Source organism: Alligator mississippiensis, chromosome 11 (genome assembly GCF_030867095.1).
Source record: "Alligator mississippiensis isolate rAllMis1 chromosome 11, rAllMis1, whole genome shotgun sequence".
NCBI classification, from domain to species: Eukaryota; Metazoa; Chordata; order Crocodylia; family Alligatoridae; genus Alligator; species Alligator mississippiensis.
In genome coordinates this window covers 24,021,914-24,048,764 of record NC_081834.1, presented here as the reverse complement: position 1 = coordinate 24,048,764, position 26,851 = coordinate 24,021,914, and the positions used below count along the sequence as shown (strand labels likewise).

At 44.9% G+C, this 26,851-nt stretch overlaps 1 protein-coding gene across 5 annotated transcripts in view; it reads left to right on the top strand.

Annotated features, from left to right (window-relative positions):
• WDR72 (WD repeat domain 72) overlaps positions 1 to 26,851 on the top strand; it is a 284,931-nt gene that overhangs the window by 226,437 nt on the left and 31,643 nt on the right. For 3 of the 5 annotated variants that reach the window (XM_059714684.1, XM_059714681.1, XM_059714682.1), the window contains one exon: positions 3,241 to 3,829. The exons of the other annotated variants lie outside the window; for them this stretch is intronic. In XM_059714684.1, coding sequence (XP_059570667.1) covers positions 3,241 to 3,428 — 188 coding nt within the window. In that variant the 3' untranslated portion in view covers positions 3,429 to 3,829. Of the gene's footprint in view, positions 1 to 3,240; positions 3,830 to 26,851 lie in introns of those variants that run through there. 5 annotated transcript variants of the gene reach the window in all.

Below are 26,851 nucleotides of genomic sequence, written 5' to 3'. Positions count from 1 at the left end.
TAGTGAAAAGCTCTTCTCAGTGTGCAGTGGCAGTCATAGAATCTAATAGATCATTAAAGTATAAGAATAGTGTGTTTGCAAATAACATTGAAACATTACAGTGCCATCATATACATTGATAGTATGCCTCCTTCTAAAGGGTGATGAACCTTTCTGTTGACACTGATTCAGAAAGGAGGAGGGCCTAGATGTGGGTGAGGAAAATTATTGGGCTTCCATATAAAGAGATTCTGAAAAGATGCTTTTATTTAAAGAGAAGACAAACAGAGGTGACTGTGGTAGAGGTATACAGAATAATAAATGGTTTGGAGAAAGTAAATCAGCCACTGGCTCCTCTTTATCCTTGCTCATAATTCAAGAACAAGCAGACATTCAATTAAACTGAAAGGCAACTCTTTTAAAACTGATAAAAGGAAATACTTTCCACAACAATTTAAAATGAGCTTGGGTGCCTCAGTTTCCCCCTCTAGAAATGGTGGAGTAATATTTTTCCACGTTCCAACAGGGTTGTAAGTTCAAATAATTTATGCTCATAACATGTTTTGCAATTCTTGAATGTAAACTGCTAAGTAAGTGCAAAGACTCTGCTGAAAAAATTTAAGAAAATCTTCCTGTAGAATTTTAAAAAGCAACCTACAGGATTCTATAGGCTCCTTTAGAAGGGAAACATTCTCTACTAAACTGTATGTATTGGTTTAAAAATTCTCTATTAAATTCTGCAGATCTTTATAGCAATTTATGTAGAAACGTGTTTAATCTTTCATGATTATAAAGTTATTATTATTGCATGTTACTTAGTTGGATTGATTTGTACATATTTTCAAGAATAACATATAGACTTCATTAGGTATCCATTTTGCTTCTGAAATTTTGTCCATGCAAATTATTATGTGTGAAATTCTAAATAGTTAAGACATCAAAGTACCAGATCATAGGTGTAGGTAATCAGACATCTGAAAAGCCTAATGTGTTCCAACCAAGTTATTAACCTTTGCAAAATTTGGGGTGAAATACAGAGGCCAGTATTTGAAAATCTTGTCTTAAATCCTAATTCATACAAAACATATATGGAAAGCACTCTCTCTCTCAATATGTGCATACTTGGTGCACTCCTCTTCATCAAACACAATCAGATTCTGTGGGCGTGTCTACATGTGCACATTTACTGTGCAGTAACCTAAATTACTGCACAGTACAGGCACACATCTACACATGCACACCCATACTGTGCAGTAACTATGGTGACTTATGCTGACTTGGGTGTAAATTTGATACCTGCAGGATTTGATGCAAGTATCAAATTTATGCCAATTAGTTACTGCGCAGTAACATATGTGTACATGCCTTACTGCGCAGTAATGCGGGAGCTTTCCAGGTGGATCTGTCCAGCTACTAGGTGGCCAACTACAGCCCAGTCCCAGGGCTCCTGCCTGGCCCCCTCTCCTGCTGCTGGACTGGGCTGTTCTCTGACATCCCCTAGCTGCAGGGTATAAAAGCTGCAGCCATTTTGTGCCTTGGGGCACATACTTCAGGGAACCTGCAGCACCCTTGTGGCTGCAGCACCCCAGCAGGCCCTGTGTGCCCCCTTGGACAGCCCGCAGGCTATGCTTACCAGGTCTGACCCTCTCCAGAGCTGCTGCCTGGCCACAGGTGAGTGCTACAAAGGGGTGCAGCAAACTTGCCCTGACCTGTAATTTTACCAGGGCTGATGGACCTGTTGGCTGTGCCACCAGGGCCAACACCTGCTCCCCACTGCTGCTTATCCCCCACCTCTGTCTCTTTGAAGGACCATGGTGAAGCAGTTCAGCCATATGACTCTAACTCCTTGGCCGTGTCCCTGTTGGGGGTTCTGTTCCCAGACCTCCAAGGCCGGCATCACAGGGCCAACTGCGCAAGGGCCCAGTCATCTGGCACGGGTCATGATGTCCTCCTCTTTCCCTGTGTCCAGCCCTGGCCCTGTCCATGTGTCCCCACCTGTCCAGAGCCCCAGAGGCACAAACTGGACCTGGAAGGAGCTGCACACCCTTGTGGCACTGTGGGGTGAGGAGGAGGTCCTGAGGCACTCCTTTGTGGCTGCTCCACCCACTGGAAGCCTGGAAAGCCCTGGCCAGTGGCTCCCTCAGCCTTGGCGCCACCTTGTAGCTGCCTACAAGGAACTGCCAGCAGGACCAGATCCTCCCAGGGTGGGGGGCCCTGGCTGAGTGCCAGCCCCCATCCTACCAGAGGCCACAGACACTGGGTAGAGCTGGACATCGCCTGACACAGAGAGCCTCACACTGAGCCCATGGTAAGTCCTGCACTGGGGGACAGGCACTCCCAGCCTGTCTCCACTGCCCTCCCAGCCCCCGCCTCCTTGTCCAACCTACCCGCACTCCCATGGCCCCAGGTTTCCCTTCCCCCCGCAAAGCATGCAGAGGGGCAGGACACAGGTCAGAACTTTATTGAGCACCCTGCTTCCCTGCGGCTGGCTGGGCACAGGCCTCTCTCATGCTGAGGAAGGTGTTGATCCTGGCAGCAAACTTCTCGGCAGCCAGAGACAGGAACATGTAGCAGATATTCTTCCAGGTGGCAGCAGAGGTTGCAGGGCAGGCCAGGCTTGCCCCCTGTGCAGAGAGGGGTGTAGCTTAGGGTCCCAATCCATGAGTGTATGTGTACCCAGGGCACCAGCAGGATCAGCAACAGCAAGATGTAGTGGCCTGGGCAGCCCTCCACCTGCATAAACAGCCTATGAGATGCACTGCCTGCAGCATGCACAGTACGGGCATGCTCAGGCTGTAGCAGCAGTGTGGCAGGGGGCTGGCCTTTGGGCACCTCCCTGGACAGGCCCCCAGTGGAGATGATGGGGGTGCGGCCAGCCCCTCACCCCAGTTGTCTGGGATCCCTATGTGGCCTGGGTGCCAGGGGCTGGACAGCAGTGCAGCAGAGCTGTGGGCCTGCAGGGGCAGAGGTCGGGGAATCAGCAGGGGCTGGACCATGGCAGCAGGCGCTGCCAGCAGTCTGGCCTGGCCCACCCTGGAAAAGGGGCAGGGGAGGCTATCCCCCAGGGAGCAATTGAGGACAGGAGTCTTGGGCAACACCCACCTGGGCCCAGTCCTGCCTGGCCAGCTTACCATGGTCCCTGGGCACCCGCACACACCTAACCTCCAATCTGAGACCAGGCAATGCAGGACCCCTGGATCAGAGCTTCTCTCTCAAAAGTTGCAAACTCTCACAAAAGCCTTCTGTCTCTTGCCTCTGCAGGGCCAAAATTTGGACTCAGGGGAGAGGCTTCAGGGACCCAGAGGACCACCGCCATGGGCTCACTGCCACCTGCCCCTGGAGTCACCCAGAGGCCCCAGCTGCACCAGTGGCACAGGCAGAATGAGACCCACCTGCTCTGGTGGCTGGTGGTTGTAGTGGAGGACTGGGTGATGGACCAGTGGGCATGATGGGAGGAGGCCTCACCTGGGAGGAAGCCATACCCACTGAGTCAAACTGGTGGTCCTTGAGCAGCAGTACATGGAGACTGATGGAACAGCAGCTGGCTGCCCATGCCCCACCCCACCATGCCTGGTCTCCTGCCCCAACCCCCAGGGCCCCTGGGTCCTGCCTGCCTCCCCACAGCAGGCCCCCAGCAGGACCCTGGAGCATGTCCTACAGTGTCTGCAGGATATAGGCATTCCCAGGCTTCACTATGGCCCCAGACCTGCAGGGGAACTGTCTGTGCCTGGGGTGCTGGCCACCTGCCACTGGGCTCTCTGCCCTGGGTGGCCCCACCCCTCAGCACCTCTCAGGTGGACTTGGGGACAGGGTCAGAAGTGTCTTTCAGCTTTCAGGAATGGGTTTTTTATTGTTGATGGGTAGGGAGGGTAGTGGAGGGGCACTGTATGTGGGGGGAGGAGGAGGGGCTATATTGGGAGTGGAGGGAGGAGGGATGGGGGGTTTGTTCTATTAATAAAGTTTGAATGGTTTCTCCTACATGTGTGTCCTGGAGTAGTTCTGGGGCTGGGAAGGGGATTGGGGGTATGTGGGTGGTGGGGCAGGCGGGCTGGAGCAGGGAGTGCAGGAGGAGGGGGTCAGCCAGTGCCCTGGGCCCAGCTGGTAGTTGCGTGGCTGTCCTGAGGCCTGGGCAGGGGAGGCAGTGCCAGCACCATGGCCAGCAGCAGTGCAGGGCACTGCTCATTGCTGGCAGGGGCCAGGCTGGAGCAGCAGGGTGCTGGGCACCACTGGCAGGGGCAGGGACAGGAGGTGGAGCACCCATGGTGTAGGGAGGCAGGGTGGGCAGGGAGGGAGCTGCTGCATGCTGCCCCTGCACTGGGCACGCAGCTCCTGGGCAAGGGAGGGGTTGGGCAGGGATCAGAGAGTGGGGATGTGCTTTTAAGATGGCCACCAAATGCTGGCAGCTGCCTCTGGCCTCAGCATGGCTGCCAAGCGCTAGCAGCCATGTGACTGGAGGCTGGAGCTCCCCTTAGTGGCCACAGGGGCACATGGCAGGCTGCTCTGATTTGGGACTAAATCTAGTCCCAGGTCACCCACATGTGTAAATACCGGCTTATTCCTGCTTACTGCGCAGTAATTTACTGTGCAATAAATTTAATGCACCATAAATGCACATGTAGATGTGCCCTGTGAGGAAAAATCAGATGGGTGAGAGAGCTGAAATCCACAGCTTAATTTAGGACTCACAGTTTCAGGGCACTCTCAAACTGATGGATGGGAGACTGAACTTGAGCCCTCATGCAGCTTGTGCGGAATGCTGGGAAACTGCATATCTACATAATGGATGATGTGGCCCTGTCTTTAGTCCATTCTAATCTACCTATTTTGTGGCTCAATCTGAACAGCCCAGTTGTAGCACTCAGGTAGTCAAGACCGTATTTTTGGTGGCCCTAAACACTATAGGTAAATTTCATCCACTGGAAGGTGAAGATAAGTTTGCTTTGGTTTGTATTTAAGAACAATAAAGTGGCTGCATTTTAAATGTAATGTTTTGATGACTTGGGCTAAATGAAATGCCAAAAAGGCATCATTTCATCCTAGCAAAGTGCATCCAGTAAATGGGAATCACGTAAGTGTAAGAAAAAAAGATCTTAAAGGAAACGTTAGGTACTAAATTTTGTGGTTAAAGGGCAACAAGGAGAAGCTGTAAAAGGATTAAAGTACATCAAGTATGCTTCCCTGTAAATATCACTTTAATTTTATATGACACAGATTATTTAGAAGTTTGTTTTATATACTATATAGCACTTAAATGTCACTGGATCTAAAAACCCCTATTCAGGAAGCTCATTAGTTGAGCTGTCTGTGTCTGTATATCTGCCATCAGCATCTGGTGAGAGGGCTGCCACTGACCCTGCCAGACTTGGGTCATGAGGTCAGCGGGTCTCATTTATTATTCAAAATTGCTTTCTGACCTTTTATCAGCTAGGTCAAAGGATGTTGTATTCTACTTGGTTGAATTTTATAGTGAAACCAGTATCTTGCACGGATAATATAATTACCAATTTGTTTGACTCTCACCCTCTCTCCGAAAAAAACATGAAAATATGCACACACAGACACACATGCACGCATGCATGCATGCACGCACACCTAGTGTTTGATAAAGTTCAAGATAGTTGCCTATATGAAGGCATATATACCTTAATATAGATACAGTACTTTGTTAACCTTGTGAAAAAGCATTAGTGCCCTCACATTTCAATCAGATTGGGCAGTGTATATACACTTCCCACTGTGATGGTATTGAAACAGCAAAGGCAAAATGCTTGTACGCACAGATATTTTCCTATTTTCACTCCATCCATCCTTTTAGGGTAGTAGCAGCCTTAAAGAATAGTAGGAACCTAACCAAACTTGGGTTAGTAGGAACCTTCCTTTATAATAACCTTGCAGGAGCAGGTAACAACTAATAGCTATTTCTCTGCTTCCATCAACTTATATAGTTCTTTAGGGGACTTGGCCATAAAGACTGTGGGATAAAACTAAGAAAGGTTGTTTTATATATTTAAAGGGGAAAAAACCCAGTAATATTAAATCTAAGAAACTATTGAATAACACTTTTCATCACATCACTCCCCAAAGAGCAGCCTAAGAAATAATCTTATGGCCTTGGCAAATTCATTTTTCATACATTTTTACAAAGAATTACCCATTTTCAAATCTTCATCTTCTAATGAAGAAGTAGAAAATGTAAAAATAATACCAATATGGAACATACTTAGGGCATATGAAAGCATTTGCTAAAAATTAGCCCTCAAATCTTAACAAGCCACACTACAGAAAATTGGAAAACATAGATGGCAGATTGATTCTTGAAGGGAGCTGTGCAGTTAGGCATTATTCCTCTGGAATGATTTCATCCTTTTTAAAAGAAAAAGTCAAAGGTCACATTGGTCTTGCCCTTGAAGCAGACAATATGAGATGTCAACGTGTGCTTTCTGACACTGCATATGATGAATAACTTTGATGTGGTAGTAAACAAATAGCTTATATTAATGTTGGTAAGCACAGTGAGGTATTAATGCAATATATGGTTCAGCAATATACCGCATAGTACAGCTTGCTTAAAAACAGAATCCTCCCAGAAATATTACAATAAATCAAAGGTTTGTTAAATCTGGTGAACAGGTGCCTCACTTTCAGGCATCAAAGGCTACTTATCTGAAACATCACAAATCATAACCATATGAACATTTTAAAGAAGATTTTTATTACCTGTCATTTTATAAAGAGATACTGAATAAGCAATATGCCAGAACAACAGAAATAACTGCATTCCTAAAAGTACTTGTTTATTGTGCATATCTTATTTTCAGTGTTCCCAGTGTGTAATGATCAATCATATTTGAAAGTCTAGACAAGACATCAATAAGTATTTAAAACCAAAATGCAGCCAAAAAATTAAGCAGTTTCTTTTGATTTTTCCAATAATATAATGGAAGAATAGGATGGCCAGCATACATAAAGGTTTCAACAAAATGAAATAATTTTAAAAAAATATCTAGTAGCACAGGAATCTGGTCACCATGACTGAACACTAAACCAGTATAGAATTTCATCTGATAGGCTCTTTAACATACAAGAGTGACAGATTTTTTACACTCAATAATTGTTCTCATGGCATGTTAAGATTTTTTTCCTTTGATGGAAAACTGTTGTGTAGCAATTACTGAATTGCATCCTAATATAAGACACCGTTGTGGCCCTATACATCTGTATATTTATTCAAAGTGTTATTAACATATAATTAGTATCCTTACAAAACATTCTGTACATCATTTTCTGTTGTTGTTACAAAATAAATGCTATCATCCCAAACAAGCAAGCTATTTCTGGAATAATTTCAAGTTCTAATGTGACATTAAGAACATTTTCAGCATTCTCTATGCATCCTTTAGAGCAGCCCCAATATACCATTACATAAAAGCTAAACCTGGATCCTACTCATAGCCTTCATTATTACACTAACTCCATTGTAACCAAGGACAATAAATATTCACACTCTGTGACAGAATCTGAGAAACACCTTCCATCTTAACACTTGAAAAACATCCTAGCACTTATCCCATTGTACTTTACAAAGTGAAAAAAGGCATTTATCATTCCTCCTCCTATATATTATAAATGTTACATGTCCATGAAAGGTACTTTATAGGAGGTGTGTGTACAAGAAAGGTCAAGAATACATTTCAGATGATCATAAAAATGTTTCAAAGATACTAAGGTTCTAAAATTTAGATAGGAGAAATGTGGAGAATGGCATTCAATTATGGAACATAAAAGGAATCAGGATTGATAATATGATGTAAAGAGCAATTGTGCAATATTGCTACAGACATAAGATGAATCTCTATGCAGTACTAAGTACTTTAATGGTAATTATGTCAGATCTTAATAATTTAATTATAAGTAATAATGTGTCATTAACAATGTTGGGTATCCATTTCTTCACTAATAACACAAACAAAATCATACTGCAAGGAAAAAAACTGTCAGGCACTCCAGAAGATCATCGAGTTGTTCTTGATCTTGTCCTTCATAAAGGGTATATGAAGTGGAGAAATGGAAGGTTTCTTGCTATGAGTGAATATATTATGTTTACATATTTTAGTTTTTAAAAGTTGCCTCCCTTTGGCGTCTTCAGCTTATATACCAGCAGTAGTTGTGAGCATAAATGGCATTTATATAATCTACTTGTTAGGCATCTATCTCTATACGCATGCACAAAACTTCTCCCGTAGCTATTTCTGGGTGCAAATGTATAGGGGGTTTTTTTGGTTGTGCAGTGAACAGAAACTGGTTTAAACCTGTAACAGAACAGACATTCTGTGCACAAAAACCAGTTTCAAAATGGCCAGAACTGTTTTGAAATAAACCTTGTTGAATGTAGTATCAGATTTAACTGATTTGGCTCAAATCAAGTTTATGCAATATCTGTCCCAGACCCCTTCCTGGTTTAACTTAAACCAGAGTCCCCCAGCATCTCTTTGGCATTCTCTTTGGGATGGGCTCTCTGCTTGTGCTCTGGGAAATCATGACCCATGGCTCAGGAGCAGCAAGAAGGGGAGGAGGAGTAACCGCTGCAAGCAAGGGGAAGATGGATTGGCCTGGTAGGGCTGTTTTTCTCCCCTTGCCTCTAGCTGTGGCTCCTGCTGCACTGCGCAGTGCTGCTTGGGGATGGGGGCACTTCCTTCAGCCCAGCAGCTTCAACCTGAGCTGCCCTGAAGCCTTCCATCTGGCAGAGGAGACAGGAGGGGACTTATTCTGCCTCTCGGCAGCAATCAGGGCAGCTAGACCCACCTGCAGTCCCCCAGGAGTAGCGGGGGTAGAGGGGAGAATAACCTCCCTGCCTGTCCTCTCTGCCTCAGCGCCATTTTGGGCTGCCGGTGGGATGGGGGAAGGGAATTAAACCCCTCTCTGGCCAGTTCAGCCCAGACTGGCCACGCCCCCCAGCACAGCTTCCCTGCAGTCGAGGGCATGCTCTTGCGCCCTTAGCTCCTGGCCAGAGCAACTGCAGGCATGTGCCTACAGGTTTCTGCTGTTACAAACTGGTTCAACCAGGGCAGGTTAAACTAACCTGCAAAGGTTGAATCAGTTTAGGCTCCAGCTTTTTTAATGTTTGTCACTGCATGTACCTTCCCTTGAACCAGAAGGAAAATGTTTCTCATTACTCCATGTCACGGCGGGGTCCTCGCGGAGGGCCGTGATCTCCTTGAGGCCCTCTCGCCGCGGTACTCCGGCCCGAGGGCACCCTCCATTCTCGCCCGCCACGTCTTGATGGAATATATGTAATAGGGAGGCTGCCTTGTGTTTCCTCGGGCCTGTCAGCTCCTGGACCCCTCGTGGGTCTCCCCGTACAATGGGCGCTACCCAAGCGCCCTAGCCTTATGGGCTATGCGTGGCTCCTACCTCCCCTGATACCACGCCCCAAGCCTCGCGGATGTAAAGGACGTTGTCCGGTCTGTCTCTCTACTGTGGCCCACCCTGGGCTCCCTCTCTCATGCCCAGCCTCTTGCTGGGACTCTCGTCTGGCCCACTCTGGGCCTCCCCTGCCGGTGTGGTTCCGCTTCGGGACTCTCCAGCGGGCCACCGGTCCTATGGGCCAACCACACGGACACCCTCCCTGACCCTGTCTCCCTGCGCTGCTACTCCCTGTCTTCTCAGGGGCAACCGCAGCGCCCTGCCTTGGTCTGAGGGGGGGATTGCCGCACTGGCCTGCGGCCGGGCTCGCTATGCCCGTGCGCCCACACTGGGCTACTCAACAAAGCACGATGGCGTTCCCCCTTTCTGGGGCTCGCCGCGCCCACACTGGGCTACTCAATAACGTACAAGGGCGTTCCCCCTCTCTGGGGCTCGCCACGCCCACACTGGGCTACTCAATAACGTACAAGGGCGTTCCCCCTCTCTGGGGGCTCGCCGCGCCCACACTGGGCTCCTCAGTAATACCGCCCCGTCCTGGGGGCTATGTTCCCCCACACGCAATCCGGGGTCTCGGTCCCCGTCCGCAACCTACGGGTTGCGCCCGCGACCCACTGGCCGCGCTCCTCGCCGCCAGCTGCTCGCGCAGTGGTGTACGAGCTGCGCCTTCCCTGGCGCTATGAAAATAATGCGCCCTCTTGGCGCTAGGGCACCCCACACTCTCTGGGGTCCCTGTGATTGAGGCCTCCTCCAACCCCTACAGCCTCGCCCAACCCTCCGGGTGTAATGACACAAACACAAAGCAAAACCACAAGCCCCTAGGCTGTAACACAAATGCAAGCCGCCTGGCTAAACTCTAGTGCCCATCCTCTCCGGGCTATCATGAGCTGTACTTGCCATATCCTCACTCTCAGAGCTCCTACCTCCCAGGCTGCTGGCAGAGAACTGCCAGCCTGGCTTTGGCCCTGGGCTTTATAAGGGCCAGGCCCTGCCCCCTACAGGCAGCTGGCTCCCCTTAGTTGCTCCGGCAACCCACAGCTGTGCTCACTTGGTTCTGCCAGGGCTCTCTCCCTGGCAGTTTCTCCTCTCTTAGGAGCAGGGGTACCGAGGTGCCCTGCGACACTCCATCACTTTTGGCTTTCTAGGTTGTGTTAGGGATAATAGCTTCACTTCATATAACTAGAAGATTAGGAGCCAAAACTTGGCTAGAAATGTAGTGAGAACAGATTTTCTCTTAAGATTTCCAGCCCAGCAGATTTCTAATATAGGTACCTGGGGTAGTGGCTGATAGCCATGTATGCTTGTCCAAACTGAATTCAATCCCTGGACTAGCTGAGGTTTGCTCACCATTGTCCGGATATTACTGAAGATGGAGACTGCTGAGATGGAGGTAGAGATATCAATATGCTGTTATGCATGAACTGTAGTTTAGAACAGAGGTGCTGCTATCCATGAATTTTTGTTTGGGTATGGCCCACGAAGCTCTGTTATTCAGCCCCCAGGTCTGAAAATTTGGTAGTGGGGGAGCATAAATAACCACTCGTCTCCTGCTAAATTTCCAGTCCCATAGGGATGTTTATGGGCTGGATGCATGGCCCAGTGCACTTGCTCTGGCAGGCATGCAGGTTCACCCCAGTGCACAGCTAGATCAACGCACATGGGATCCAGCCAGTGTACAACCAGATCTGTGCATACAGGGTTGGATTAGTACATAGCAGGATATGAGAACATGGGGTTGGGCTAGCACACAGCTGGATCCAGGCAGACCAGCTACGGGGCTGATATCACATGGGATCTAACCTGAAGACTAGAACCTATTCAGCCAATCAACAAAGGCAGAAAGTTGGGCACCACTGGTTTAGGTGAATAAAAGAGGTTGCCAGTATGTTTGGAACTTTGAAAAAACTGAATAGGTTGGAAAGGAATATGTGGATACATTGTACTTTATTTTAAATAGTATTTATTTTAAATACTTTATTTTAAATGGTTTTTAATAATCAGTATATAATCTCTCTAATGTTGCTGTACAATGGTAACACAAAGTTATGCAAATGCTTAAGAAATTAATTTCACCCTTACTAAAATAGATAGGTGTGGCCAAATCTTGATGTTCTTACTAAACAGAATCTCCTGTAAACCTCACAAGTAGTTTTAGTTGAGCAAGGGAGCAGCAACAGTATTATATTTAATACATTCACAGTAGCATGTAATCCATTTACAAGAATTCAGTTAAACCTGAACTCAGATACACAGGAGTACAACTCTAGTTTTAATGACAGACAAAGAAAAGTTTCAGATTGCTGGATCAAGAAGGCTGATTTTTTATTTTTCAGGAGCATCTGAGATCTTTAGTCCACTAAAATATTTGAAAGAGATTAAATTAAAGATTCTAGTTTTGACCCATCTCTAAAGGTCAGTACATTCCTATACAGATTAGGTTTCAGACACAGAAAACCCACATATTAATCTTTTTCCAATTATTGAAAAGCCTTGGAATTACTTTCCTTAACTATCTCTCCTCTAGTCCATGTTACATACCTTTAAGTGTTTCTGCATCTTTTTCTTCACATTGCCCTGTCTGGCCAAATGGAGATGCGGTGTAAACAGGAACAACTTCCCTAGATTAGAGCAAGTTGCATGTGCTTGAGACATATCCAAGCACCTTGAACAACCAATAGCCATTACATAATCCATTTTCATAAACCATGAGCATTGTATGACTAATTTTTCTGTAGCCATTCCATTTCACTGCTCTGAAGCAACAATCAGGATTCTGCTGCACACGTATACCTTGTGTGCAGGAGACTTTTCAGTATTTCCACAGGCTGGAGTGCAATATCTGGTGACCTTCTGCACTATCAGTTTTGTTTCCTGTAGCACTACATTTATTTTTTATCCTCTAGGATGTAGGAAACCTATGTGCATGTCCCTAGATTCACTCTTGATTGCACAGATAAACTCAGAGCTGAAAGGATATCAAAGCAGCAGCAAGTCCACTGTCTGCGAAATGTGCATAAAGTAGCTGCAGCAAGCAGTTAGGACAAAATGCTATGTAGGATTTTTTTAGTAGCAATTGCATATGTTTAATAGCAACCTTTGCATATGTTCTTCATTCACTCTGATTCCTAATTTATATTTATATGCAAGAGGCAGAAATGTTATTTATCGCGTCTCCAGCAGACCTTACTATATAGTCTGCTCCTAGTATTCTGCACAGGCCACTGCTTGTGGTGCTGGTGTTGCCAAATCTTGCTGGGTGCATTGTGGTGCTACAGGGCATCTCAGGAGATGATCCATGTTTGCTTTTCCTGACAAACACATTGATTAGTTGCATAGAGGCCCCATGATTTCATAAGAAATTTCCATCTGCTGAGACCCACTCTCAATCTGTTCTGGCTCTGCCATGTATATCATTTTAATTGGAACCAGATCCTTACTCCTCACTGGGGGTAATTCCTCACTGGCACCATTCAACAGCATTGTCACCTAGTTTCTCCAATGCTTTTTGCCAGAGTGTAGTTCTGGCTGATTCTAGTGATGTGGCCAATGGTATGGTAGAGGACAAAAAACTGTTTCTTAATGAGAGGACGATGTGCTGGTTGATGTCCACATAGCAGGTGGTGGTCATCTGACTCTTGTATCTGCCAGTTAATGCCGCCTGCTAGTTTCCTCTTGATGTAAGGGGGCTGTAACTGGGCACCCTAGCCCTGTTGCCAGGAGACAGGTCAGCCCCTTTAAGGCCAGAACTTTCTGGGCACAGAGTGCCGGTAAGGTGGGGGTTAAGAGCTGAGCCTGGCCAGCTAGTCAGCTGACCGGAAGGGGCAGGCCAGAACTATAAAAACCCTGGGCTGAGCAGCAGTAGGGGCCAGCAGCCAAAGGGGGGAAGGAGTGTGTCCCAGAGCTCCATGGAGTGGCTTGGTGAGCAGTCCAAAGGCTGGAGGAGGGGAAATATAGAGGACCCTGGAGAGACAGCAGCAACCCCAGAGGAAGGCTGATGGTGGGGAGCTGAAGCATGAACCCTGCATAAATGTAAGCCAAGATGCTGCCTTCTTTAATCACATTTCTCTTGGTGGCAGTTATTCCACATGGATAGGGCTATTCTCATATATATATATATATATATATATATATATATATATATATATATATATATATATATATTGTTATTGAATAACACCAGTGGTTTGGGCAAGGCTACTGGGGAAGGAGGAGGTCTCATTGGGACCCCACTACAGTGTGGGGACCCAGCACCAGTGTGGGCACAGGATTTTGGGGTGCACTGACCCCAGTGCCAGAGAAGGCACACTATTTGGGGAACATAGGCCCCAGCATCTGTGTGGTAGTATGATTTTAGGGTATACTGACCCTGGCGCCAGAGGATATGATTCTAAGAGGCCAGGGTGGTTTGGTACACCTGAGGTGCGGTTTTGTTTTTCTTTGGACTGGTACGGTGTGAGTCTGGGGCCATTCCCCAGCCTTGAACTTGAGACCCCCTGGCTGCGGGGCCAGTAGCTGGGCCTCTGGGCCAGGGAGGCTGGGCTCCAGATTGGAGCAGAAAGGAGGGCCATGAGCCTCAAGAAAAGAAAAGGCTAGAGCCTCAGAGTCAAACCCTGTTTGGTGGGTTTAGATGGGAAGGCCTAGCTAGAGAAAGACAGGGGTCAAGGCCCATGGAGATGAAAGACCCCAACATACAAAATACAATAGGCAGTCTCCCGCTTACAAGAACATCAGTATAATAATTTCCATCAAGACGTGGCAGACGAGTATTGAGCAGGACACAAGAACCTTGAAGGGGACTCCAAAGGTGCCCCACGTAAGGTGCAGATAACAGGGAAAATGGCACTGGGGAGGGTGACCTGTTGCAGGGGCCTAGGCCAGATAGTGTGTGTAAAGGCAGGGAATGGGTGGTTTTAGGCAGCCTGTTATAATAATAATTTAGGGTGATCTCAATATGTTTACTGTGACTTGAGCATCCCCAGGTGGTACAGGCATATTCAGCCCCAGAGAAACAAAGTGCTGAAGCAGCAGTGTGTAGGGTGGACAGATATGGTTCCCACTTTGAATTTGCAAGCTTACACAGAGTGTTGTTTGGTATGTTGACCTTGGCTTTGGTATTTATTTTGTATGTTGACTTTTGGTATTTAATATGCCCTTTTTGTAACTAAGTGCATGGTCCAATGTTACCCCAGACAAGGTGTTTCTGATGTTTGAGACTCTGGTCACCCCAGGTAACATTCAAGTGTTGTTCCACATCCCAGTTTCTCAGATGGAAAGCACAGATTTTGGTTTTGCTAGGATTGAGTCTGAGATAACAGTTTAGGTAATAATCTGACATCTCATTCAGTCCCCTCTCCAGGATCTTCTCTGTGTCCTCAAAATTCGTCTGCTGTGTGGTAATGGAGAAATCATCAGCGCTGAATGTCAGATGAAACACTGACATTCAGCGGTAAATGGCTGATCGTTAATGTAGATGTTGATTAAAAGTGGAGCGAGCACACTGGCTTGTGGTAAGCCGTTCTTTTGGGAGTGCCATATTCTTTTCTGGCCATTAGTTCCATGTAGAAATGCCAGTTCTCCAAGAGGCTGAATGCCCTGGCTTAGATCTAAGTTCTCAGTTAGGAGGTACAGTGTGTGGATCATGATGCAGTGCTGGACAGAAGATGGGTCAACAAACGCTACCCCGGTGATCAATTTCTGTTGGAAACTATCTTCAGTGTACTGTGTAAGGTTTAGTAGTTGGTCTGCATGGGATCGACCTGGTCTAAAACTTGTTTGGTCTCATGTAAGTTTAGAATCTACCAAGGGTCAGTTTATTGCACGATAAGATGTCTGTAGAGTTTGTAGGTCATGTTGAGGAGGGAGATTGGTCTATAACTTCTTGGTGGTGAAAGGTCTTTCTCTGGTTTGGGCAGAGCTATGACTCTTGCCTTTCTCCATACTGATGGTATTTGTTTACTCGTCATGAATGTATTGAATAGATCAAGGAGCCTTGCAGGGGTCCTAGGTGTTGTTGTACCATCTCAGTGAGTACATCATCTACTCCTGCTGCCTTCCCATGTTTCAGTAGGCCTATGCCAACTGTCAGTTTCTCCATAGTAAATGGACAGGTTAGGTCTTTAAGTGGCTGCTGTCACATGGTATAATGCAGCAATGGTGCTCTCTGGTAGGGCTGTGCGAAGCTTCAGTCCCTGATTCAATTTGGCAGAGATTCGGCCTGATTTGGTGGCCGAATCTCCAAATCCAAATCAAATCAGAGGACCCTTTAATCTGTCCAAATCAAATCAGAATCCTCCAAATGGATTTGGAGAGATTCAGAACGATTTGGAGATTCAGACATAAAGACAGCTTTAAATGTTTTTTCTACATACCAGGGGTTCATGAATGCTGAGATGCTGGGACTCATGGAGTGTCCCACAGGAGCATGGGGGGCTCCCCAGTGTGCACGGCAGCAGACCCGGAAGTGGACCAAAAGCACTTTCGGTCCACTTCTGTTTCTGCCAGGGAGCATGCGGGGGGGGCCCTCTGCACCCTCCTGACTCAGTGACTGGTGCCTCCTGGGTCTGGGGGGGACACCTGGTGTCCCCCTGCGGCTGATCACTGAGCCAGGGGGGTGCAGGAGGGACTCCAAGCATGCTCCCTGGCAGACCCGGAAGTGAACCGGAAGTGCTTCCGGTCCACTTCTGGGTTCACTGCCAAGTATGTGGAGGGCTCCTCCGCACTCCTGTGGGACACTCCATGTGCCCCAGCATTGCAGCTATCATGAGCCATGTCTGCTACCTCAAGGTATGTAGAAAAACTTTTAAAGCTGTGTCTGTGTCCAAATAGCTGATTCTCTGAATCAGCATTAAATCGTCAGATTTCGATTCAGCCGAATCGAATCAGAGACAGTGATCCAAATCAACGAATCTGATCACTGTCCCTGGTTTGGGTGAATCCAAATCAAATGGGGCCCGCTTCGCACACCCTTTCTCTCCGGTGCTTCTTCTATGTGAGCAGTTGTTGTGCAACCTGGTTGGTAGTACCATTTGATCTAGCCGGAGCTGTGATGTCGCTTCCTAGTTTTTGTATAGTCACCCAAGCTTTCTTGCTGTTATGCATCAGAATTGGTGTTCTCGATCATCTCTTTCCAGGCATTGTGTCTCTCTACTTGTATGTTATCTAATAGGGTTTCTCCCAGCACAGTGGTGGATTCTGAAATGGGGTCAAGATGGTACAAGAATGTACAGGTCAGATGTTGAACTCAATATGACTGGGATATATCTTGTTTAGCAGCCCCTTAAGATGGAGTGGCAGGCACTTCTCTTCACGGCCCTCACAAAATTGTAATAATTCTCATGGGAAGGTGTAATGTCCCCAGCTGATTCCTTCACTGCCTCTGTCAAGGCTACCCACTTGGCTTTCTTCAGGAAGGGAGAGTTTTGCATCATTATTGAGTATCCTAGCTTGATACTTACAGGGTTGTCAGGTGTGAGGTATGGGCTACAGCACTGCTTTCTTGCATATCTGGCTGATTCCATTGCTCACGAAGCTAATACCTGGGTTGTATCCTCTTCTTCAGCAGCTGCTGTTAAATGACCTGTGTTGTTTAGCAACATGTACCAGTGTCAGGTTACTAGTCTCTGCCCACTGTTCTATTAGGATAACGTTGTTGTTGTATCCCCATGCTGTATTATGGGAATTAAAGTCACTGATCACAAGGCTTTACTTGTATGTGCTATGCTGTCAGATAGATTGTTCCACTGGAAAGTACTAGATGGTAGTTTGTACACATCTAGGATGTTGTTGTACACAGCAGACATATAGATGTTATAGTGATGTTCTTGAGGCTAAGTGTGATGTTTTTGATGCTATTCTCACTTGTGCTAGCATCAACTTGCTCAATTCGCAGGTCAGGTCTAGCAAAAACCACACTGCCTATGTCTTATTTCAGCAACAAGTGTTTTCCTTTCAGTGGTCAGGCAAGACTTATTGGATCCTTTGTGTGTCTCTCCTGTATGCACACAATATCATAGTCCTGTGATATTACTGCCAGGATATTAGCTTTAGCCTTCAATGTTAATTGAAATGATTGACAACCCTGGCTCTAATAAGAGTCCATGTTTATGATGCTGTCCACACATCTTGGGTAGACGTGGTTGCTGAAATGTGGTTGGTGTTTGAAGCGCTTGATAGATTTGTCTTTCTAGGAGATGACCCTCCAGAAGTTGCACAGGATGCACCGTGGGGAGGCATCTATAATGCACCCAAAGGCAGTAATGCTATTGTGTATCTGGAATTGAACCATCTCTATGGTACCAACACACAAGTAAAAATCTTTGTTCCCTGAACATGCACACAGCTAGGAGGTCAGAATGGGACCATCACAGTAAAGTCTTGCTGATGTCAATACTGGAGTTGGAAATCACTTCAGCAATGTAAACTGCTACATTTCAAACTCAGATAAGTTCTTAAATTATATTGTAAATACATTTTTTAAAAAGACAGAGAATTTGCAATTGTGACATTTTTGAGGGTACAACATTGACAATGAAATCAGTCCATTAGGTGTACCTTTGTCACAACTCTTATCCTCATTCAGATTTTCAGTACAAAAGAAAACATCCTAATTACTATGTTTTAACATATTCCTTGTCTCTAGGACTAACAAGTAACAAAGTATCCAGATACTTAGTTGCCATAATAGAGCTAATAGATAGTGTGTGACCAACTTTCTTAATTTTACTGCAAGTCTCATGATACTGCATTTCTTTCCATGTAAGCCTCAGCTCCTGGAGTAAAGAGATTACATGAAAATGTCAATGTATGTTACTTAAATTTTTTTTGCACTTATATCTGAGCAGGTAAATTTAAGTGACATGGGCACAAATGCATGACAAAGCTGAAATTGCACTGTATATCAGATGCAAACACCTCTCTCGGCATTGAAACGGTTAAACTGAATGTAAAAAAAAACCCAAATAGCAAACACTTTGTGATCAAAGTTACATTATAACAAATTTGGAGGAACTCCACTAAGTTACCCCCCATGTACTTGGAGTCAGTTCAGACCCTGTTTTTTAAAGTCCTGTTCACTATGACATCAACAGTTGAGAACTCCTTGTTAGTAATAAAAACTATAAGCAATTAAATACCAGCCATCTAAATTTTAAAAACAAACAAACAAGGGATAACAATATGAAAAGCCAAATTTACATAGAGTATGTATATACAGATTTTTATTCCATTAAAAAAATAGAAAGAAATCTCATCCTGAAAAATATGCCCCTCTCTTCCCCCCCCCCCCCCCTTGTTGCCAGGGATGAATTTAAACAGCAGGTTCCACAAAATGCTGTGCAAAATGTTGCAAATTTCACAAGACTACAGAACCCCAGAAACTTGTGTGGAAGAATAAAGATGACATTTAAGAAACTGCCATTACAAGAGCCTTGGTCCATAGAGTCTCCCCTTCTGTGAAAAGATTTGTTCTGTTCCATGCTTCCCAATAGCCCCCTTCAACCAGCCATGATGGCATGGCTCACTGCATCCCACTTGTGCTCTGTGACTCTGTGGAGAAAATGAGTGGGAGGTAATGCTCCCTCAAGCAGCATCAACTCTCCACAGATTTTATTTGTGGATCCTCACTAGCTTGGAGGAACAGCATTACATACTACTGTTGCTTGACATTTTGCACATGGCCCATGGACCCTTTTAACTTTGGCCACATCCTTCTTATATAACTTCCAGATAAACTGCATCAACCAGTTTGTCCAGAGACTGGATCATTTTGAGAGTCATTGTAGTTTATAATCTAAAACTGTACACCTGCTTAGTGTTCAAAGCATAAACTTCAAAAAAGAGAGGTCAAATCCACTGTCCTTATACAGAGGTTCTCTGCAGAATATAGGCCTGAGATGCCAAGTTTAGATCTACTGAAGATAGGTTTCAGCTCCCAAAAATGCAAAACATTGGTGGGGTCCAGAACCAGTGTTCCAGCTCAATCCTTGACCACACAGGATAAAATTATTAGTGTTTAACAGACTGAGATACAAAATAGGGAGTGCTGGATTTCATTTTTTTTAAACCATTTCCTGCAGTGTTTAGAGATGTAAGGCCATCTTTTTCTCTAAATTATTCTTTCTTTTTTGGCATAACTAAAAACAGGCCAAATTCATCACCAATATTTATGTTCCATAAACTCCATTTACCTTTCCCAGCCTTAGAAATAGTAGTACATACAGGTCAGTCACTCATAAACTTGCCTAAGCCAGATTCTCTTCCCAATTGTACCTGAAGGAGTAGCTCCATTTAGTTTGCCCTAGATTTTTACTAGCAAAATTGGTCACAAAATCAGGGCCTCCACAGTGAAAAGCCTTTTCCATTTGTCCAAGAAGGAACTTTCAAAGAGGATTGGGAAAAAATAAAAATGACATAAATGTGTCAAATGGTAGTTCACTGCCCTAAACACCAGGTCACTACAAAACTTAACATGTAATTGAAAATCATTAATTAAATACTGTGCAGTCAAGAATCATGCATAATGTAACACAGCTACTGCAAACAGTTCAGATCATTTAAATTTCTTCCTAGCTTTTATGGACATGAGGAATGAGTATTTGAAGTAGTCCCTGATGAGATTTTTCCTTGTCCCTAATGGCATCTTTGGAGAATGTCCTGGTGCATCCAATGTTATGGATAATGAAAGGGAGGATTACACACATGGGTTTATGTTTTATAGTATTAGGCAAAATCTCTGCTAAAATACCTAGACACATGCCTAATATGTGGCTGTGGCAGGGCACTTGAGGTACTTGCCACTTGAAGAGGTCAGGCAGCCTGCTGAGCCACGGGCAGATGGAGTTCAGGGCTAATTGCTGAGTCAGCTGACTCAAGGGAACCAGTAGGTTCCTAGGCCTGATCGAAGGAGTCACCTGAGTGAAAGAAGTATCCTGGTTGGAGGAGGGCTGGGTGTAGACTAGGTAGAAGTCCAGAGCCTGAGAGCAGGGCTGGCAACAACATCTTGGGAACTGGTGTAGGAACATCACAGAGCAGGACAGCTGTTGCTCCTGAATGCCAGCAAGGAGAATGACATCTGGAGGTTTGGGTAGGAACTAAGGGGATGGAAGAGGTTCCTGGGGACTCAGTGTGGGTCCAGAGCCCTGAGATGGGGACTGAGAGTCTGTGAGCCTGTTAAGGGGCAAGGAGAGCCCTGAAAGAAGGGCTGAGTGCCTGGGTCATGTTGAGAGGCCAAAGGAGCCTGGAGAGAGAGGGGCTGAGTACACAGGGCTTGGTGAGAGATCAGGTGAGCCCTGGGAGAGGTGCTGAGAGTCTAAGCCTATTTAAGGCCAGGTGAGCAATGAGAGAGGTTCTGAGTGCCTGAGCCCTGTGGAGAGGCCAGACGAGTCCAGAGAGAGAGGGTGTGGAGTGCACAGGGGCCTAATGAGAGACCAGACAAGTCCTGGGAGAGGGGCTGAGAGTTAGTGGGCCTACTGAGGGGCCAGGTGAGCCCTGAGAGAAGAAAGAGGCTGTGTAGAAAGACCAGTGGAAGGCTCTGAACCCACATAAAGAGAGTGATCCATGGAAGGACCCAAGAAGGGTGGACCTACAGGATGAGGGGGCTGATCATCAGAGGACTGACCCTGGGAATCTTGAGTGGCCTGTATGGGGGCCAGGGCCCATTAGGGGCTGAAGGGCGAAACAGCCCACAACGGAGACTACCAGAGCCAGGTGGGCCTGGAGTTCTCAACTGACCTTGAGGCAAGGCCAGGGCCTAGGAGAGGCCAGTGGTCCCTGGGTGGAGGGGGCCACAGCTGAGAGAGAAAGGTGTCGAGGGGCATGCAGCCCAGGATGACAATGACTGGTGGGTAACAGTGAGCTTGGGCCTGAAGTGGAGGACTCGAGATAGGAGGTGGAGCCAGGGCCAGGAGGCTTTGTAGTTAGAAGCCCAAGAGGGGCATAAGACATGTAAGATCAGATAGGCCTGAGGAACAGTCCTGGGTAAAGCCTGAAACTGCACCCTACCAGAGTTGGTTGGTATGGTGGGGCTAGCTGAGGCAGGGTAGATTCCATGCATGGGCCATTCCAGGGAAATGCAAGGTTGGGTGCCAGAAAGCCCCAGCTCCCACTTCCTTGTGGCTGGCCCCGTGGAGGGGAAAGACTAAGGGAGCACATGCCAACAGAAAAGCACTCAGCAGGGAAGACCATGTGAACCACATGGATCCAGAGGCCCAGTGAGGGGCCAGGGAAGGTCAGGACCATGAGGGTCTAGTGGCCCAGTGAAGGTCCAGGGACAACTAGGACCATAAGGGTCCAGCGGCCCAGCAAGGGGCCAGGAATAGAGCACAGCCAGATGGGGCCGAGGACCTGGAGAACAGCTAGGAAAGAAGACCTAATGGGGTCCAGGAGAAGAGAGCAAGAAAGGAGCTGACAGTCCAGAAAGGGGGCCAAGAGAGAGATTGAGGTAAACCAGTAACTCATTGTGTGAGACCGAGGGGTCTGAGGGCCCAGAGAGATGCCTGACAAGAGACTGAGGGGTCTGGCAACTGGAGTGGGGCTGAGAGGCCAGGGGTTTGGAAGGCCCAGCAAGGGGCTGTGTCAGTAATTGGTTGTACACCTGTAAGGGTGCCAGCAGCAAGACACGAGACATGATGTAAGGGAGGCATGGAGCCATGTAATTAGCCCATAAGTTCACGATCACAATCCAGGTGGTCATTGTAGTAAGATCAGGGCAGCCTCCCACACTCTTACCATTATTTCCATCAAGGCATTGCAGGAAAGATTGCCCACTGTGCCCCTAGGGCACCTTCCTGAGTCGCAGAGCTTCCGGGGGTGTCATGGCCACCTTTGGAATCTCAATACGTGACAGTAGCGCTGTATGGTCACACGTGGCTTGTGCCCCAAAATCCCTCTAACTGCATAGGAGATAAGTGGCCTAAAGCTATCACCATTAAGTAATAAGACTGTGATCGTATTATGTGAATGAGACAATATTTACATTTAAAATGTCATGCCACTTGAAAACAGGATTTCAGAATCTTCTATTAACTTCTCTAAAGAGGATTTTAATAAGCAGAGAGTTGTATGTTATTTTTGGAGTATTGTCCCATTTTGTTGTGAATACCTTAGGTATAGTTTAGCCTCATGGCTATTATTAAAAAATGCAGGTTTTTTCAGAGGAGAGGAGTTAAGAAGGAAGGAATTCCATGAACCTGGCATATTAAAGAGCTGCACTGTCGTTTCTCTGGAAACCACTCTACTTGTCATACAGTACTATTCAATTAATCCATTACTCTTTGAAGAAGAATCCTTGTATATCCAGGTACAATCCTTGCCAAATATCCAGACACAATCACAGGCTTTTAGGATTACAAGTAACATAATAAAGGATAATGACCAAAAATTAAGCACACCAACATGGAAAGCTTAGGTTAACGGGGCCTGCCATGTGCAATATAAGACAGCAGTCTATTAGGTTTAAAGTGAGATTAAGGAGTTGTGTAACCTGCAATTATGCTGTTTTTCATTTAAAAATAAGATGATTGGGCTCAGTAGGGCCTTTCCTTATATTTACCTCTGTTTAATTGGATTGGGAACTACTTAAACATCTTTGAGTTGGAGCTTATAAGAAGATGATCCCAGCTGTTTTTCAAAGCTTAAGACAGCAGGCAGACAACATGATCATGTCAAGACTCATACTGCAGCCTTAATCCTACTTTTTCATCAACTAGCACTACAGCCACATATTTAACCTCATAAGTACTAAATGTGCTTTAGATTTCACTAAAACATTTGCTGTCAAATGTATTGCCTAATGATATTAAATTTTGTTTCATTTTTGACATCGGCCTTTAAAAGAACTCTTCTGTTCATCTGCATTTGGTGAGCTGTAATATAAACCTATATTTTCTCAGGTTTTTTTGGTTTGTTTTTTTTTAAATAGTATACTTTATTTCTCAGTATATACTGATACAATTTATTCTTTATGCTGGGAGGGGAAAAGGAGATAGGATTGACCTGGACCTCACCTTGTTATAATGTTAAATTGAGTGTATGAGTATCTGCTATCCTTTGTACATGTGTTATCAGATGGTACATGGCTTTGTCTTAGGAAAACAATTCCATAGACAGTCTTTAAGCTTTGTCTAGGCTTTTGCCTGAGTATTGTCTAAATGACCAAAAGCAATTGTCCACCATTTTAGTCTTAAACTTGCTAACTAGAGTATTATCTAGTTTTCTAATCCTGGAATTTTTTTTTTAAGATTAAAGGTTAAATGTTCCAGTGAGCTTCCCCTGCAGCTGTGCATATTACTTTGTGCATTGCCGTACTTTCCTTTCCTTTTTTTTTTTTTTTTTTCTTTGGGTAGTGCTCCGATTTGTCCTAGTGACACAGGGCTGCCAGCAGGAAAGCAAGCGTAGTTAATGCTCAGCTGCTCAAACCAGTCAAGCAAGCTAGCAAGTCCCAGCTGTGCTACTTGATGTTTTTTGATTGCACCTAGTCCTCAATCTGTGAACTGTTTTCTGGACTTAGATTCATCAAGCTCTGCCGCTTTAAAAACTCATGCAGGCAGGCATCCTAGGATATGCCATTATAAGCTGCTGCCAGGGGATCTTCTAGGAGATAAATGGAATCTGTGTGAAGTAAATTAGTGTGAACCAGTCAATCTGTGTGTCAGCCTTGAGCCACATCCATGGGTAACTAGCTTGCTGACTAAAAAGTCCACTGTCTTTTGCCAATCAAAGGTCTCAGCCACCAGGAAGCAGTCGTATACAACATTAGTTTCTTGGAATAATGCCTGTTTTACCAGCAAGTGAAACTCTTCAATATACAGTACTATAGTGCTTGAGTTTATTTATTACTTACAATAGGACTGAACATCTTTTAAAGTCAGATAACATTTTAGCAGTGGGGAGCATCAAGGAAATGTCTTGAAAATAAGTACTTCCACTTTCATACAGCAGCCATTCAGCAGATTCATGCTGTGCTGCAGTTGGCTTTTCTTCCCTATCAGTAATACATCTTCAAGCCCATAATGCAAAATAATAACAATAATCTGGCAAAAAGAGGTTAATCAAGACAGTCTTTCCATATTTGTTTTCCATGGGTTCCCTTGTAGGAACTTGGATTAAGAGGAAAGGAGCATGCAAACTATAATATTTACACTGTGCACAAAAATAGACAACTCAGTGTCTTGACAAAGTGCAACTTTTTTTAAATTTTTAAATCAATTGTTTGAGCCTCTGTATAATTAGGGTCTTTATGCAGCAATGGAGTAAGAGAATCTGGGTTAGAAAGGATTTGATTTAAAGCTCTGTAGTTAAGGTACATTTTAAAACATTGACTCCTAAGTAAATAAAATTTTATGAAGTGTGTGTGTGAAACTATTAATTTCTTTGTGTGTTGTTTCTGTTGATGAAGAATCATGTTACATGCATCCTCTGTGTTCCTGCATTGGTCCCAATGTACAAGATAATAGGAATTCTACTTGATTATAAAAATCGTAGCTATTGCTATCTATTGTAATAAAAAATTAAACAAATTATTAACTAGCAGAAGTACTATTCAGTCCTCTCTACCACTTCCCAGTAAACAGGTATTTTCTGTGGTCTCTCAGTAAGTGATCAGTTGGGGTAAAAGTAAGCTAAATATAAATAAAGTTTGCAAAATAAGAGAACAGAATGAGCAATTCAGTTCTGCACATTCTATACCACATTTTGTTAAATTCTGCTATTTTTTTTTTTTCCAGAAAAGCTTTTCTAGAAAAATGACATGTAGGCTTTACAGGTACAAAAAGAAGCCAGGAAAGAAAAGAAATATAATAAAAGAAAAAACATTGAAAATGGGGGGTTGTATCTTAAAATAATCTTCTTTTTTTCCTGATAAAATTTAGTGCTGCATGTACTGCAGTGCTCTGCAATAAATATTGTGAAAGATTTTATGAGGAAGTATTCTATTTCCAATGGTAAAATCTACTGAGACAAATTTAACTAGTAAGGTGTTTTATTATATATAGTACGAAGAGTATGCGGACAGGTTCTGGTATAAATCGCAATAAGATCAAGACAACTGCTTTAAAAATTGAGTGAATGTTTCATTGCACTAATGAAACAAAAATGGGTTATCCTTTGAGAGCATAATGTTACACACCTCTATATTTTATTTAAAAGAAATAAGCAAGTCCCCTTGAGTGAATAAAACTTGGAGGTATATTGGGAGAAGAATCACTGAAAATTCCTATTTCACTATCTTGAGGAAATAGTGTCTTTCAAAGATATGTTTTTAAAATTATATAAAGATTTAAAACCCAAAATAGTACTTTAGCCCAAGATCACATTTTTCTTTTTAAATTTCATTTCCATCTTCATTTAGTTAGGCCAGGTACAGACATTACACGTACTAGTAAAGGTGATCAGAAACTAGTCTGTACCCATAACAGCCCAAAAGTTCAGCACACAGACTGGTTTAAAAATGGCAGATCCTGATCTGTCCCCCACCAAAGGGCAAATGTGTGTTCCATTTGCTACTAATCTAAACTATACCGCTTACAGAAAACTGTGTAACTTAGATCGATCCTGCCCTGGGCTTTTTGAATGTCTGTACCTAGCCTCAGTGTGGCTGAAGTAGGCACCTGATGTGCCTATGATTTCACTGAGTGCGGTAAAATCAAATGTTTCTGCCATGTCACTGACAATAAATGAACTGTTACTAAGTGAGGTGGTGCTGGCTGCTCCAGGTGTCTGGCATAACATTTATGCATTTCTAATTATGAGACAAGTTAATAATGACCTCAATGCTGAAGTCTGATATCATTAATTTTTATATCATTCTGTTTGAGGCTTGATCAGCTTTCTCAAGGGGTACAGGATGCCTTCTGGCTATCTAGACAAGGGTATGGGTGACCATATAATTCCCTGTGGATCAAGTAGAATGTAATATTTTTGTTTCACAATCAACATATGACTCCTATTTTGGAAGATTTAGCGAAGCCAATACTTTCAAGTCTGTGGTGCATAAATTGTAATAACTAATGGACCAAAGGCAGATATTTCCACTGACCTGTCACTTACAGAGACTTTCTAGAGAAGATGGTATAGTACTGTGCATCTGTTTAATATGGCTGTGTGAAGCTTCAGCTGCTGATTCAATTCAGCAGCTGAATCTCTAAATCCAAAATGAATCGGGAGACCTATTAATCTCTCTGAATTGATTCAGAGATTCAATGATTTGGCCATAGACACAGCTTTTATATATATATTTTTTTCTGCATACCTCAAGGTACCAGGCACGGCTCATGAATGCTGAGATGGTGGGGTGGATGGAGCATCCCATGGGAGTGCGGGGGTGGGGTGGTCCCCTATGCACTCAGTGGTGGACCAGAAGTAGTCCTGGTCCACTGCAGGGGAGTCCCCCTCTTCCCCCCCCCCCCCCCCGGCTTGACGACTGGTTCCTCTTAGACCCAGGGTCCCTCTGTGGCTGATT